At 39.8% G+C, this 18,002-nt stretch overlaps 1 protein-coding gene across 14 annotated transcripts in view; it reads left to right on the forward strand.

Annotated features, from left to right (window-relative positions):
• The window catches only part of LOC124177323 (peripheral plasma membrane protein CASK), a 142,025-nt gene that overhangs the window by 16,121 nt on the left and 107,902 nt on the right, over window positions 1-18,002 (forward strand). For 7 of the 14 annotated variants that reach the window (XM_046559570.1, XM_046559576.1, XM_046559574.1 and 4 more), the window contains exons 4-9: window positions 206-283; window positions 1,250-1,425; window positions 4,870-4,941; window positions 8,752-8,841; window positions 14,289-14,467; window positions 17,826-17,948. In XM_046559570.1, coding sequence (XP_046415526.1) covers window positions 206-283; window positions 1,250-1,425; window positions 4,870-4,941; window positions 8,752-8,841; window positions 14,289-14,467; window positions 17,826-17,948 — 718 coding nt within the window. The remainder of the gene's footprint in view (window positions 1-205; window positions 284-1,249; window positions 1,426-4,869; window positions 4,942-8,751; window positions 8,842-14,288; window positions 14,468-17,825; window positions 17,949-18,002) is intronic. The other 7 variants (XM_046559580.1, XM_046559586.1, XM_046559585.1 and 4 more) reach the window with 5 other exon arrangements.

Consider the following 18,002-nt stretch of genomic DNA (forward strand, 5'->3'; position numbering starts at 1 on the left):
ATCTGACAATATGCAATCAGTGAGTAAATTTGATGCAACTAAGAGCATATCGTGCGTATCAAATACCATGCATTAATATAAGAAGTAGTTGACTTCGTTTGAGTATCGATAAGAATTCGTATCTGTTCATTCCTTGAACACAATACTCGGATTTTATTCTCCTTGCCGGTGGTGAATAATCATTTATACCCGTTTTAATCCACAGCATGGACGGATCGGACCTTTGCTTCGAAGTTGTGCGTCGTGCCACAGCTGGTTTCGTCTACAGCGAAGCAGTTGCCAGGTCAGAGATTAATTTTCCCTTATATATCCATGTGTGACAAATGTGTGAGCATTCCTCGGTCATAAGTTCATGATCGCGGTTACTTGTTTCGTCAACCATACAACGTAGAATGGTTTGTTCGAGGGTCTATGAGCAATAAGAGCCTTTATTTAAACTTGGAAATAGAGCTTGCGGTAAAATAGCTCGATCCCAATGATCAATGAGAAGAAGCACATTATTGCGAGATCCAAAATCTCCGTCAATCCGTTACATCACGCAAGCACGACTGATGATAGCTACTCACGTTTTACACCGTGCAAAAAAGGCGTAAAACTAGTTGAGAATTGTTGTTTCAATGAACGCGTTAAGTGGTAATTTACCTCGTGGAATTCTTTTTATATACGTTGGAGAGTAACGTACGTACAGATACATTGTATAACTTGAAGGACTTCGTACCACCGCTAATCAATAAAAACGAATTACTCTTTTTCATTAGTTTTCCACACGCCTTAATTCACAAAATTCATTGTCACTCTCGCTGTTTCAATCTTCTCGCCAATTTTCTCCTTCCTCTTGATTAAAGCACCTTCATTCTCGACGTCGCGGGAACAGTCGACGCAAATTCGAGCACGTTCCTGCAAACTGTTCATTTCAACGTACCTGTTGAGATCTTTTCCTGTGAAAATTTGTCACCGATCCATAATAAGTGAAATACCCCTGCACGCAATTTTCCATCCTTATCACATTCAGTGGGAGTCTTCTCAGATTTATACTGACTCGGGTTGAATTTCTTTTCCCGTCCCTCGCGACCCAAGAAAGAAGGTCAGAGGTTATTCGGTTGCTCCAAAGTACACCCATGGATACTCGTACCTTACCGGCAGAACTTTCGGCTCGCACGGCATTCGGGCTGAACCTTAGCTCTTGACCTTTTATCCTACAAATCCGCGCGATCTGTCGAAAATGTTTAACTATGAAAATTTCTTCCAGTCACTACATGCGTCAGATTCTGGAAGCCCTTCGATACTGTCATGAGAACGACATAATCCACCGGGACCTGAAGCCGCAGTGCGCGCTCTTAGCAGGTCGGGAAAATTCCGCCCCTGTCAAGCTACGCGGATTTGGCGTTGCGGTCCAGCTGCCAGCGTCGCAAACAAACGGCGTCGGTACGTTTACACATTATTCTCCCGCATATTGTGGTATTTTGTACACGTGCAAACATACATATGTATGTATATAATTATATGTATACATATACACACATTATATATATATATATATATACACGCATATTCATCTAGATAGAGATATGATTATTTCGATTTTGTATTAAATTCCTGCGTGCCGAGAAATTTACACGATGTGTTTATTCCCAGCTCTTTTTCTCCGCTAGACTTGGCTAGTTGATTTTCACCCACATTTCTCTGTCTGGAAATACGGTGAATACGTGTACCTGTGTATGTATATGTATAGATATATATATATATATATAAATGCAGAACATTCGTATGTGTAGTAGTCATGTATTGTAAGTATATAATTAGACACCCGATTTCCGTACTTAACACCACAGAGTCATAAGATTTCGGGTAACATTAAGTAGGGTGAACCCCTCGAATGATTGACAGTATGGGAGTAGGTACAGCACCTTATCTCATGACAAAAGTATAAATTCGTCCAAAGTCGTTTCCTCGAATTTCTCTTCTCGTATATCATCATGCACATACGTACATTGTACAGTAATTAACGTCGGAGAGTTAGTGTCAGAGAGGCAGAATTCTGGATAGCTTCGACGTTTGTTTGTAACGAAAATCCCTCGAGACTTAACGTCATGTTGTAAGCCTTTTATCGACTCCACTGCACGGTACAGAGATGTAAGGGATAACAAACAGTCCGTCGTCTCTTTTCCTAACCCAAAGGCGCTCACCCTCAAGTGATATCAACCAAAGACAGCCGTGAGCCGGCCTTTTTCATTCTTCCTCTATGGTCTATCGGTATACCTGCTCTCGCCACTGACCATAGCTGCGTTGGACGACCTGTTGCCGGATAGTTGCCAGTGTATCACGTGAAAAGAGCACGTCTTACGCGCTGCTCACTTCCGTTGGCTCTTGAAGTCTGTTCATACCGCTCGTTCGGCTCTGTTAATCCTCCTTCGTAGACGCAGCGAGAGATAGGGTGAGAATTACGTGCATCGCGAAGCATGGGATGAAACTGATACGTGCACACAGTTCGTGGGGACGTCGCATGGGAGATGATTTCTTCATTTTCCAGTGCAATGTTTCACTCGTCGGTTATAGAGTGCGGCGCATTGCGCACCGCTCGCTAATGCGAATAAAAGTTAACCAGGAGTCGTACCTTCGTCAAAATTCTCGAGTCACGTTCCCCTTTGAATTGACGACGATACCTGCGTATAACGAGCTATGCATACCGCGCGTCCGAATTCTACTCCCTTTTTTCAGGCATCGTGCTTACGCCGACGTTTCAAAGCAGCGAGCTTTATTTTCACCGCTAAGGGTTACCGGTAGACTGGTGGCGCAATTTTCTGGAACCTTTGAAACGACCGTCGCAGCTGCCTCGTACTTTTGGCATCAAAGAAAGCCCGTTAGAAATGAAATTGGTCGGAATAACAATATTTTGGCATTCGGGTAACGGGACGTTGAATTTTCTATTCGGCAAAGGGAAATGCGTAAACGATAGCCTGTTTCTTCTTTTTCGGATCTTCCTTTATACCTACGCGATATCGCGCATTGCGTTCGGCTGACAAAATTCACCTAATTCACGTCGTGTATAACAATCCGGCAACTTGGCCAATTAATAAATCGGACGAAATATGCGATCTTGTAAGTATAAAGCAGAGAACCCGAGGCCATTCACAATATTTCGCAAAGTTTCCAACTGTATTATATTCGTGTTTAGGTCGCCCTATTCGCCGGTATGAATTCGCGATCGCTTTGAATACTGCCTCTCTGATTTAGTATCGCCATTGTTATATCGGCCTATTCTATAACAGTAACGTACTTCTGTTACGTAAATGGCTCTATAAATTGAATCGTCTATGAGACATTGTATAAATGTTTTAATTTCTTTGTTGAATGCTCTTCTTGCGATCTTGTATTATATTATACACTAATTTTGCTTCGATAATTATTGTACTGGCAGTCGCATTCGAAATTTTCAATGTTCAATGTGGCGGGGATGATGCGGAGAATGCAGCGGCCGCAGAAGCATTTTATTATAATTATAGATTCTCTGATTATTCATCCTCCACTATGGTTCCATTATATATATAATAATCGCTGCAGTTACGCACAATATCATGTACTGATCTTTTTTCTACTCCGTATAATTTTTGATATTTTATACGTGTATTCAAGTGACAGATCTTTCTTAATATTCTCACCGTTACTATTATGATTATTTACATTATTATTATCGTACAGTGTGCAACTTTAGGTTAAATTCCTTACTAATTACCTTGTACTAATATCTTGTGCTGATTTATGGGCTAGAACTTTGAAGATCATTAGTAGTAACAATATCTTGACCGAACATTGGATCAATTTACTACTTATCGCGTATGGCGTCGGTTGTACAATCGCATTATTGCACATGGATAAAAAGCCCGTCGAGGTCTTGAATGATCACTTTAAAATCTACACAGAGTGCTGCTTTATTTTGACACACTTATTTAACAACGTGTTTCGGAAAATTTTAACTTTCAAAATCCTCTTTTCTGACGCTTCCTCTTTGTCACCGAAAAGCTAAAGGGTTTAAATTAAGATTGTAAAGTGACATCAGGGCTACGAGCGTGAAGCAAATTTCACCTCGCACTCGTCGAGCGAAGTTGTTGAACGTTTTTGACAAGTTCGCCAAACTTCGCTTAGCGCGTTAATTGAACTTCTTCTTTACGATACACGAAAGAAAGAGTTAAGTAACTTTGAAATTTATCAGAATATTTCCACAAAGTCTATTTATCCGACACTCGTTCTCAATTGTCCGATACCTGCACTTTTAGATCGTCTTACATCGTGCGAGGTGAATTTTCTGGCTCTTTTATCAATGTCTTTTTAATAGTGACGTAAAAAATCCCCCCATATAACTCACGCCCCGATCCGCGAAATGCGGCTCACGTTCCTCCGAGATACGAAATCGTAGGCGTGGAAACTAAATCGGCAGGTGTTCAGAGAATTTTCAATATCACATTGCATAAATTTGGGATTAAATTTACAAACATTGTTTGGGAACTCGAAAATCACTACCGTTAATTGTTATACGAATGAGAAACGTCTTTAACTCACATAATATACCACCTTATAATTATATACACAGTGTTCAAATTTGAATCAAAATTTCTAGTTGCAAAGGACAATTAGCACTGTATTCAACTGTCACTTTCAACGTGTAATGATTCGCGAGTACATTATCGTATAAAAAATGAGAGCAAATGAAAAATTCGATTAAAATTAACAATTGTCTCGCTAAGAAGCTGATGAAGGGTGACCCATCCGGTTAAAGAAAAAGTAATCCTGTACATGTAGGTAGACATATGCCGTGATACGAAGTTGTATAAGGTAGGTTTGATAACCTGTATTTGGTTTGAATGAATGCAGAGTGTTTCACGAGCGAGTATCGGCGAAGTCTGAGCCCAAAGGGGCAGCTCTACTTGAAGGCCGACATCGAGGGTAAGCCTGACCTAACCTTTTCTCATCGCTTCCCCAGGACCTTGTGCCGTTTCGTTACACCCTCGAACCACACACGACGCCTTCATTCTTCCCGACTGCTATCGCGCATTATCTATTACTGCATACGTACGTGTACACACACGCAGACACCTTGGCGCACGCCTTTCTGCCATAATGTGAGAGAAGTCGCTATCGCTTGCCTGCTTGCCTCCGATCCCCCACCTCGGCCCCCTTCCAACTTCTCTTACTCATAGAATATACGTCGTACATCTATTCCCGTCGTCCTTTCACTCGCAATTACCGCCGTCATTCGTTGTTTATCAATTATTAGACGCATTTTCACTCTTGTTATTTATACACGCCTCACACCGTTGGTCTTGTCAATTTCACCCGCGCTGCTGACAGCTTTTCAACATCGCTCTCGACACTCTCCATCACCTTGTTTACCCGCGCATCATACTCACGCCAAGGGGTTGGCCATTCTTCCTTAAGTCAGGTTTACGCTAATTCGAGCATTGGAAGCTTTTGAACTCGCCCAAAGTCACTTAGCCCTCCGCAGGCCGACACGGACGATATCGGCTAAGCTGACTTTCTCACTTATCGGTGTCTCGGGAATTTTTCACTGTTCAGCAATTTCTACTAATTCGCTTATAGAAAATTTCGGAATATGAAGCGGGCACCTAGATGAAAGCCCAGGACGAAATCGTCCATGTTAGCCGGCAACGTCAGTAAAAAATCACACGCCGGCGGAGGTTTGAATGTCAATTCACTCGGGGTCGATTTAAGCTTTATCAAGTCCTTCGGGTGTACGCTGGTTCATAGAAGCAACGATCAACCCCTCGGCCTTTGTCGCACAATAGATGAACATTACACTAGCTGGAAATGCTTCGCAATAACATCGCTTATTGCAGTTATACTCGGGTAGCGTCGCGATAGTCAACGATAGCTCTTCTGCATTACGGCCGGTGAAAAGAGCTTTTTTCACATTTTGTACCCACGCATTGTCTCTGGTGTTCGTTCTGCACGAAATCATTAGCGGCAAGTGTCTTCACATTTTGTAAGTGCGTAACGGTATTTAAGACTCACCTATTCAATTAAACCTATTCAACGTCTGTATTCGCTAGGAAAATCTGAAAACCACTATAAGGGTCTTAAAAAAAGTCTTCCGAATTTCCAAAAGTGAATTCTCGCAATTTAAATGATTCAAAATGCTCTCCAATGGTTCTGCAATATCGTCGTTCGCTAATTAATTTTCACGAAGTTTCAATTTGATATCATATATTTAGACTTTCCTGAATTAAATGTCCTTGCGTATGATGTATGATTTATACGTGAAGCATCGAGTAATATATGCTTCGTTTTACGTATTACAGATGTTGTAGAGTAATATCTTGCTTTTCAAACGCGGAGTCAAGAAGAAAAAATTATCCCGAGTCTTGAGAATAGCGATACATTCTCACCACAATAATCATTTGTGTGATATTTTTAACCTTTATATTTATGTATTTGTGCTTTTTCTGAGTTAAGTATTGAATTGGTTAGCAAAAAAAAAAAGTTTACAGTCTCAGGTTAACAGAATTAAATTAATTTTACATAAAAAATAATATAAATATGGCACACGATATTTTTTTGTAGTTTTATTGGAAAATATTTGAAATTTTTGATTAGTGTTATTTTTGATCGCTGATATCTTTGAAACCTTTGATCTGAGGAACTTTGATCTTCATACGTTTTTTGTAGAGCGTGAAATTTCCTACAAATCTCTTTTTTCAGATTGTTGTTACGATGAACCGTTCCAAAGTAATAAAAATTCAAAAATAAAAAAAAAAATTTCTCGTGTTATTTAAATGAAAAATAAAGAAATGGATAGAGGCAAACCTTCCTATTGATATTAAGAGCTCACATTGGCGCCAAAATTTTTGTTTTTAGATATACTATCAATTTTTGGACACCATAAGAAAAAAAAAAAAATTCGCCTTTTTTTGAAACACTCTAATATACACATATGACAATTATGTAATTATATAATTATCTGCACGTGACACTCGTGTATAAAAAATATGACAAAATTATAATGCATGGAAAGTTTTGCAGTTCTCGACAAAAAAAAAAACAAAAACAAGCAAAAGAATTTTTAAACTTATATTTGTACGTACATACGCATACGTACCAACGTAGTAAATTACTTACAGTCCCCGCATAGAAATTGTTCTACGATATAAGGTGTTCGTCAACTCCTTGGCATACAGTTAACGTGTATGAAATTACTTGTGTACGCGTCAGAGAGAAATTGCATGCAACGTGGCCCTTTCAGAATTAATTTCATTGCTAGTCTAGACAAAAATTAATGTTCATAATTGAGTTTAGCCGTTAATATGTTCGCTCGTAGCTTATATTTCATTCTGGTACTGCACAGTAGGGTGGTTCTTCTTTTTTTCTTCTGAATTTCTTCGCGCTTACCTTCCAAAGTAATCAACGTATACAGAAGAAAAATTGGCTGCAACCCTGAATTTTTCGACAACTCTAACACGCCCCGCCAAACGGTAGAATTTTTATATCGATCAAATTCGGAGTTCCGGCCAAGTTTTTTCCATACGTCCGGCATGATCAAAATAAGAACCATCTTACTGTACAGCCTTCGGAACGTAGCAGTTTTGATCTGTATTTAATGAAATTTTTTAAGCTACGAAAAAAAAATTTGCTTTCCAAGAAGAAGTAAACAAAAAATACTTGTAGCTGTATTTTCATAAACCGGTAGGCGTTCAACTCCGCAGCATGCCCATGGCTGTAGGTTACGTTAAAAATATTAATTAATAAAAATAAAAATTAAATAACGCCATATCGGACAATTGCTCTCGTGAGAATATAATCAATTCCGTGCGATAATAACCGTCATCGTGATGAAATTTATTTGTGCTTACGCCTGCACGATGCCTACGCGTGTATAATGTAACACAAGCCGTCACACGCGTTAAAATCGCAGCAACAAACACGTTTATCTCATATGGTAAAATTTGCAGATCAGGCGTATCAAGGCCATAGATGTTATTTAACATGTTCTGCTAAATTGCGATACGCGATAACGACGATGATGCAATGAAATTAATTATGGAAAAACTGAATTCCTTCAGTCTGGTGCCGCAGTGTAATTAAGTTAACCGTGAATTAATTATTTCCTGTGGTACGTTACTCCTAACGGTTACACTGCGCAGAATACGAAGTGAAAACGTGACCGATCGAGTATCCTTATCACTTGGTATTCCGAGCCTGTAAAAGCCTGCGCTACACTTGGAAAATTTACTATACCGTATAAAATATACTAGGTATACTATACTTTCCTAGGAAAAACGAGGCGTTTCCTTGGCGCGAAATAAACGTATAATAATAATAGAATGGTATAAAAATAAAAGCGAGACGAAAATCGTGGGGGTGAAACGTCCCTCGACCCCCGCGTAACGAATTGCGGCTGCTTTAATCTTGTATAATCCAAATGCATACGTTATACCTACTTGTTATGCTTCACTGTAGCGGGCTTACGAATAGCTGCTGAAATCGCAAATGTATTCCTCAGCACGTTCGGAAGCAGTTCGCATAGGTGCTCTGTTACATCGTGCGTTTAATTCCACGCGTGAATCTTGCGCGTGAGCGAAGGCCAATTCACGTTGATCACTCATTTACATTTATTTACTCGTTTACTTGTTCATTGTATTTTACACACAGATAACCTCTATCCCTTCTCAAAAATCGTTTAGCAAAAATTACAAATGACCCTACCGATTAGACATTTCTTTATTATTATTATTTCGGTAGGACCGACTGCGCCTCCAAGCAGCAATTTCCCTTTCGAGGACCTGACAGATGCGGAGGACTCGCTTGTCAGCGACACGGAGGAGAAAATCGGTATTCCCTAGTTTCACTCATTACTGTTACGTTGACGGTATGCGTTTATCGACGACGTATCGCACAATACGTATAATTCTCTGTATTCGCAGACGCATGGGTACGTGAAAATGTTTTTGCGCCGTAACGTCTCTGCACTCGAGTTTTAAGTTTTTCAAAATTCGTTTCACCGTGTAAAGTCGATAAATTAATAAATTCTTTCACAGAACTGCGACAACCCGGCGCAAGAATAATAGTATCAACAATATACCAATTAGCCTTAGCGTTGAATAAAACTTATCGCTGAAGGATTTCTAGTGCCTTGGCATATTTTCGCCTCGTTTAAAAGAAATCGAATCAGCATACAAGTAGTTCTGTGGTAATGTGCGAACACGTATCATTACACCTGTACACATAAATAATGTTGTTTGAAAAATTTGCTTCGATCGTAGGAATTAGGATAATTGTGTCTCGTGTGTTTCGTGCCCTTTCTTTTACGATTAATTCTCTTCAGTTTTTCGCCTGTGCCATAGTACGTATGTATAGCTACTGTACTATACCACTCATAGTTATCATAGTCGTGTTTAGGTGGCTCCGTCCACATGTGTGCGTGTGTTGTGTTTTTCCGCCTAGGCGTAATATAACGTAGCAGCAACGTAATACGTTAGTTTGTGTACACTTACGTACGACATATGTAACGTAAATACCCTCCGTTTGTCCGTCTGTCCGTCCGTCCATCATTTTGTCACGTGCAGACAATTAAACCTACGTTGTACATGTTAGTTAATTTTCTCATCAATTTTACACCGTAGGTATACGTGTTTATATGCAAATAGTTATTCGTGGTTTGCGGATAAGCTTTTACCATTCGTTCGCTCCGCAGTAGCGTTCATATAGTGGCGTATAAATCGCCAAATATTCGGATAGTGTTCTTCTTTTATTTTTTTTTTTTTATCACTGTGATTATTGTGTCAATATTGAGGTTAGAGATATTGCAGATCGTAACAAAGCCCATTTAAATTCAACGAGAGTAGATATGTTCCCAGTTCGTTGAATATAGAGCTTTTCTATCTCTTCGAACGATATGCAATGCACGAGTAATGAGTACGTATTCGTGAAAAAACAAACAAAAAGGAAAAAACACATCTGGTACGGTACGAGTAGTCACGTGTGTGCATTGTTTTTAAAATTGCGAAAATATTAACGTTTTCCGATCAGGTACGGAGCCGTTATTTCGAGTATCGACGAATGAAAATAGAGATTATGAAATAGAGAACATTCCAACATGTTGTATCGAATATAGCACAAAAAGCAAAAAGAGAGGAAGAGAAATTGCGGGACGGGTTCGGAAATGCAGGGTAATCGAAAGAGGAGGCGAAAGCGGAGGAATATAGAAGGACGGTGGGGAAAGAAGGAAGGAGTAATCGATTTTGAAGACAAATAGAGCCGCGGTTTCGCAGTTAGTCGAGAGTTTGCAGATTGAAACAATGCCCTGCACCCTGCTACGTCGCGTCGCCGAACCGCAACGCGAACCAACGAACGTTGTTCACATTCAAGCGCCGTTCCAATAACGTTTATACGACGCAGGTCGGTGGATGATAGCCTCGTATCGTGTTTAGAAAACGAATCGCGAGTCAATATCAACGGACCCAATCTTTCCAAGTCCGTTGCGGAATTTTGGCAAAGACGTGGAAATTCGTGGAAGTAGCGAGACCGCGCGTCGTTTCCACGAGTTCCGGCTTTCGTTTTATCCTTACTTTCATTTACCTCATAACCTGCACTTATATAGCCAGGCGGTAAAATTTTATACTTGACATTTTCCAGGCGCCGTGTCATTTCCGTCTTTTTTAAATTTTATAAGTAGGTATGTATAGACGCAAAAGTCATACCTGCTCTCAAATCAAGTAAATGCAAGCTATTTAGAACGAAAACAAAAAGTAAAAAAATAGAAAAGGAAGGAAGGAAGAAAGAAAACATGATTATAATTGCGACCGTTATTCGATGTTACTCTTCGGTACGAACAAGTTTTGTTACGAGTTAAAAATTACTCCCGCATTCATTGATTCACTTTTCTTACTATATACAAGAAACGCGATTTTTAATGCTCCCATATTTAATTATTGAGCTGTGCGATACTTACGAATAATTCATAATTCTTCCGCAACGCTTAAGTTTATCGTCTATTTGTTTATTTTCGAATATCAATACCAGGTATATGTATATTAGAGTATGCAAAAAAAGAAACATTTTTTTTTTCAAACGTGCATCAAAATTTCAGTAGAGCATCTCAAATAGTATATCTCATCTACATATGACCGCTCAATATTGATATTTAGAGGTGTCTGTTTTGTTTCCTCCATTTTCCATTTAAATAACACATAACGAAAATCGGAAAACTTTAGAATTTTATTTTTCGTAAACGGTTTGACTTATGAACTATCTAAATACAGATTCTTGTAGGAAATTTCACGCTCTATAAAAAAGTACTGGAGCAAAATTTTCCTAACTTTAGCTGATTAATAGATTTTCAAGATGATCCAAAGTTCATAGGCGAATATCTCTTAATCGGCCAGAGATAGGAAGATTTGATCTTTGTACTTTTTTATAGAGCACAAAATTTCCTTAAAGAATTTGTATTTAGACAGTTTATAAGTCAAGCCTTTTACAAGAAAACAAATTTTCTAAATTTTCCGATTTTCTTTACGCGTTATTTAAATGGAAAATAGAAAAAAAATAAGCATCTCTGAATATCAATATTAAGAGCTCATATTTAGATGAGATATACTATTCGAGATGCTCTACCAAAATTTTAACGCACGTTTGAGAAAATGATTTATTCTTTTTCTTTTGGCTCACCCTAATGTATACATACACATTATACATAACATAGTATACATGTAAGCGTTTCAAACGTTCGTGACATCAAAACTACCGTATTAATAATATATTTTGCCTGCTACCGTTTCGTTATTACGTTAATTGCTTCTGAAACATCGTATCATTTTAATGTACAGCTTCATCGATATTCCCCGCTTCAAAGCTAGCATTTATACTAAATACATGTTTGTCATTGTCGTTATTTCGTCTATGCATCGTTCTGAGTGTTCGGTGTTGCGTCGCAAATAGAAATAGCACTTGCATATTATTCGTACATGCATAAATATATATGTATATGTATGTATATATATATATATATATTGCTTTTATTTGACACGTTTGGGCAATCAGCGCCGCAGAGATTTACAATGGGATCTCTCCTCTGTGCTGGTTACTACAATAAACTGAACGCACATGAACTGGGAAGCCACAGTGTGTGCAAACCAATTGACCGAATTGGTTAATTCCGTCTTGTTACATCTATTAAAACGATTTCTTACTTTGCGCGCAGTATTTCTTCCGATCTCTTGTTGTTGGAAACTTATTCACGCCTTGAAAATTGGCGTTCATTGAAACGCTCTACCACTTCTTACGCTGTTGTAAGAAGCATTGAAAGCGTCGAGCATATTCTGATGCTGTGCAGTCAATGGGTTTGGAAACACACTCTGGCATCAAACCGGGGCCCTGAGATAGAGAATCAAGCATTGTGTGTGGCTTTCTTTCGTCTAGAGTTTTTATCACCAGATGATTAAGATATGTTGCATTCTGTTCGCATACCACTTTGCACTCTTGCTGCAGTTGCGTGTTGACTTTTTTTTTTATTCTTTTTTCTCAAATGCCTTTTCGTGTCGATATTCCGGATACACTGCATAATTAACTGCCTGCGGAAAAAACAATTCAACAGCACTTGGTTGGTTTTGACAACGACTATGCAGAATGATTTAAATCGTGAATCGCGTGACGCAAATCTAATTTGAATTTGCCCGCGGTTCGTGTTCGAGAAGGGCTTAGCATCTCGGATCTTTGCACTTCTAGTGCTTTCGGGCACTGTACTCGTGGTTTGTCGGCAGCACACCGATCAGCTACCGTCAAAGTTTTATTCGATTCAACCGAGGAATTTTCAACAACGGTTCTCTCTTGCATCCGTGCGTCTACACCTTGAATACCTAATTTGAGGGACGGCACAGCAGCTACAACTCGCCGTTTGCCACTGTATAGTGCCCATATAATCTCCAATTCCCACGTAAACATTTTCAATCTGCAAAAAGCCACTCGGGTTGAATTGCGATTTCCAAAGTTATCGATAGTATGAGAACAATTTATCACCAATGGTCGAATGACCTCTCCGTCAGATTGGAAATCGCCCGATGTGAGTAAGTGGGAAAAGCGGTGTGAAAAGCATTCGTGTCGCACCGTGGAAATGACACTTTCAATTAACTCTAGCATCTCGTTTTAGAATCCTTCACGAGTCAAGCAAACTCCTTGGAGGCTGTTTCTTCATGGGACGCGAAACGCATGCTGATTTATGCACAAGAAGCATTTGGAAGGACTTGTTACTTCACCTGATAACTCAATTACTTGAATTGAACAAATACAACGCGTCTCAGCCTCAAGCCATATCATAGATTCGCCATTTCGAACCACTTACCGAACGAATTCATTCGTTTTTATACAACGGCATCCAAAATTTAAAGAAACTAGCGAAAAAGTCCCGCATCTTAAGTTTCAACGAAGCTAAAGGACTCCCCGGCAGGAAGTTTAGAGATTACAGTAACGTCCAGTCCTAAAAGTCGGCCACCCTTAAGTGTTCCTATACCGTTTTGCGTGGCTCGTCGCTGATGGTCCTCATTCGCGTCGGATTATCTTATTTCTCTAGATCGCGACGCGAGTTGAGGGTCGCGCTGTTTCCGGACCGAGATAACTACCTCGACAGTTTTCAGGGAGAAAATCTAGAGGAAGAATATATCAGCGCGAGACGAGTCATTTTCTTTGTATTTTTTAAAAACCAGAGGATTTTTCCGAGGAACATTGAGAGGTGCGGGATGCACCGCAAAAAAAAAAATCGCCACAATTCCCCGGAGGTATGGATGCGGATTTCATTCGCTACTGTCGCAGCGAATGTAGGACCCGTCGTAAAGGTGGGACCCTTGATTCTCCAAATCTTTATTCGCGGCGCGTCGCAAGGCTGCAGCAATATACCTACTAGCTCCTATCCCGATGCATAATAGAACAATTTACGCCCCTAGCCTCTGGAGGACCCTCTACTTTTTATTGCCGTGTATTTTTACGTGTAGGAAGAATCATTCTGGATGGAAAATCGTTGTTGAAATCGACCGATTGCACGCGGTTCTATTCATAGAGAAAAGAAAACAGGATGCGACATAATTATTGCAACGAAAATCGTTATCGTGATTTGCTGCCTGTAAACGATTTCGTTGTTTCTGCGATAGTTTTTTCTTTTCTTTGCTTTTGTTTTTTTTTTTTTGTCTCAGTTTCTATTTTCGTTGAGCTTACGAAGCAGCGATGAAAATCGTTCGACGCGTCCACCGGATGTTGTTCTATAATTTTTCCGATTCTTGCACATGGCCAAGCAGGACGAGTCGGATGTCCGCACTTCATGGCACCGGAAGTTATTCAACGACGACAGTACGGGAAGGCTGGAGATGTTTGGGCGGCCGGAGTTCTTCTCCACGTTCTCTTGACCGGCAGCTTACCCTTCATCGGGGCCCGTGATCGCCTGCGCGAAGCCATCTGCAGGGGGCGGGTACAGGTACGTTACGAACTGCGTAAAGCATACATGATGAAAATTTAATTTGCACGAAACGAGGGCAAACAATCTGACTGGAGTCCTCAAGTAAATCTACCGATGTTTGATTTACTGATGGAACGTACTCTATGTTTATTGATTCATGAAACGCGAAAGGAAAGAGACGCTTTATTTTGTCGATAGTTCCATGGTCAAAATTATTGAATCTGAATTTTCTGTCTACGTTTCTAAATTTTCAACATGAAGCGCTACTTTTTCATGTGAGATAGACATTACTCAACGAGTTTGGCATACCTGGCGCAAAAATCTTTTCAACTTAGTTTTTTTAAATCAATCACGCAAGCATAAGAGAAAAGAAATTTAAAAAAAAAACAGTGATAATAAACACAGCAGTAATAACAATGAGCAATCTGTTCATCAGTCGAAAAGAAGATTTATAAAAAATTTTATGCGGCTTATGAAAGATGCAAAAGTTTAACCGACTGCCATTTCGTAATCTAAAGTTGCGGGAAGAAGTTGAATAGGTTAATGGCGCATCTTCTCCGAGTACCTACTTAAGATTTCCCTGACAAATTTTATCCAACTCGGTCGAGTTTTTCCTCGAAAGTTCAAGACATAAAATCGATTTCGCGTACACTGTACATATACACGCTCAAAATGCTAGCAAAGTGTAACACGCCAGGCATAGAGCACATGCGTCCAAGTTAAAGAAGAGAACTTATTTTGCAAAGCGAGGCGTTCTTCGGATTAGGGTCTAGAAGTAAAATAGCCACACGATAGAACGGCGAGGCTTGAGCTAGCATCCGGAATTAGCAGCCAAAAGTTCTGAAGTTCGTTCTAATAAAGTTATGAAATCCGAAAATCAAAATTTCTTGAAATACCACGAATCTCGACACTTTTATACAATTATCCGAATAATACTGAAGTGAATTTTATTAATTCCACAAAGTTTAAAAGGGTTGGCTGCTCACTTTGTTGACTGCTAGCTTCAGTTTTATGATAGAACGGTCACAATATCGAATTTCCACAAACTCGAAAATCCATTACACAAAATTTGAAAATTTAGAAAAATCGAAATCCGAAAATCTTGAAGTTAAAAAATGGCCGGGATTCCAACGGTTCTATATTTTGGTCCGTTATACTTTGACGTTTCTACATTTTCATATATATATTAGGCCTAATACATATACATACATGGCTGATTCCGCCAATTATAGGTAAGCCGCCAAGTTCGAAAAATTCGATTGGGCTGCAATTTCGGTATGTCATGATGTGTCCTGAGGTATGAAAATCCTCCAAATCTCAGACCCCTCGACCCTACAGTTTACGAGAAACACATTGATGAATTTTTTACTTTGAATTTTCAGCACCTCTTGTCACAGGAGAAAAATATGGACCTCTATGTTACTTTCTGTAAAAAAAAAGTCTTATCTCTCCAAATTTTGAATCCATTTTCGGATAGGTCGTCCATTTCTTTCAAGGTTCCACAAACAATAAAAATATTTTGATAATTCCATTAAAAAGCTTGGAATTTTTTTTGTGAAGAACCCAGATTTTCGGTGTGGGATGACCTTGGAATCGTTCTGAGCTCAATTTGTGTCAAATTTATACTTACTCATCCTGGGATTGAACCAGCCGTACCGGAGGTGTTACCCTAATATCTGAAAAAAAAATGATTTGTATTACTACTAATTACACAGATCACAGTACATTGCGATGACATACCGTAATTGCCAAATCGAATAATTCGCACCTGCTGGTTTACCTGTGATTGGCGTAATCAGCCATATTCATAAACTTTATCTTTCTACATTTTGAAGTGACAGGAATCACACTTCTCGGTTTTCTGAAAATTCCACATTTTCACTCTCATATAGCGTGTAGCCATTATAATTTTTCACCCCGAGCCGCGTCTTTCGCGACAGCAAATCTAAAAGGCAGTCGCTGCCAAAATAGGAAGGAAGATGTATAACCCTCATGTATTACAATGCAGCGTTGCGCAGCGCACTTTATAGCGTAGAGAACGTAACCCCCGGTATTATCTCCTCATTTTCCCGTACGAAGGGCTGGAGTGGACCAGGATATAAGCCAATTCCTGCGGCGCCCTTAACGTAAGCCTTCAAACTCGATCTTCGATCTTCATCCCGTCTGGAAACCTCCGAGCATCCGTGCCGCAGAGCTATCGAGTCAGCTTTCGCTAACCCGCGATTCCGTTGAAAAATGTCAACCACGTCCTCCACCCTTCCACCAGAAACAATTCCGCCTCCTAGTCTCGGCATTTACACAAATATTTCTGCTCGAGCAATGCATTTATTCCCACATCAGTGCTATGTTGTACAAAAGTCAGTCGCAGGGCGGACAGGTAAACGCCGGTTGGGTATACGAATTTCCAAAACCTCCACCTCTCGACTCCCCGTTGTTCCATAAATTTCTCTCACCCCCTCGCTTTCTTCCTTTCTTCCTTTCTTCCTTTCTTCCTTTCTTCCTTTTCTTCCTTCTTTTCCGGCATCAACGTATCCCGTCGCGTTCCGGTGGTGCCATGAGTACGTTTTAGTTTGTTTTCATCCTGCAACGGGTGAACGTTCTTCCAGGGGTAGCCCGTAGTTTAATCGATATTGAACATCAACCCTGTCTCACGGTAGGTTAAATATCGCCGTTAGAGCAATACAGAGGCTGCAGGGATAAGGGTGGATATACCTTACACATGTACCTACATCCCTCACAGCACATTCACAGATGTGTTACACGCCTGTCGAGGAATTTTTCAATTGCCCACACTGCTCCGCACACGTGTGCCCGTGTATGTGTTCACATACGAGTACATGTACTCCACTCCTCGAACATGTACTCCACTTACTCTTCGTGTATACTGCGATAGTTACACCTGTCGATAAAATGGTAGTATTTGTATTGTTTTTTTTTTCTTCTCCACCGGGACCGAAGCCAGAAAACAACTATAATAACGTTATTCTCAATTTGTCAATCGTAAATAATGCCTCTCGCGACGAAGGCATGCTTCCTTTTACACCAGAGTTTCCCTGCAGGGTGGGAGGATATTATAGATCGGACTCCTACTAGCCGACAGATATTGATGTGTCCTCTGACCCGTCACACATATCTACGTCTATGTAGGGCTGCGATTGTACAGCACAAATGTACGCAAATCCAGCTCATAAATAGATCTCCTAAATTCGCTTCCGCTTTCGAGTTAATTCCGCTATACGTGCGGGATGTATATGTATATTATATGTATAGAAGCGGTTTAATTTTATGTACTTTTTTTTTAGTATATTCCATCCAAAATATTTCACACTTGATGGTAAAAGTGGTTTTATTGAATTAGGCTTGATTAAATTTTCAGATGGAGACGCCAATTTGGGACACGATTAGCGAAACCGCCAAAGATTTACTCAGGAAGATGCTCTGCACCGATTTGAACCACAGAATCACGATTCAAGAAGTTTTGAACCACAAATGGCTTAGAGTAAGTTTGCACATGTATAGAGTAATATTATATGCATATAAATATGTATATACA

The sequence above is a fragment of the Neodiprion fabricii genome, chromosome 3 (genome assembly GCF_021155785.1).
Source record: "Neodiprion fabricii isolate iyNeoFabr1 chromosome 3, iyNeoFabr1.1, whole genome shotgun sequence".
NCBI classification, from domain to species: domain Eukaryota; kingdom Metazoa; phylum Arthropoda; class Insecta; order Hymenoptera; family Diprionidae; genus Neodiprion; species Neodiprion fabricii.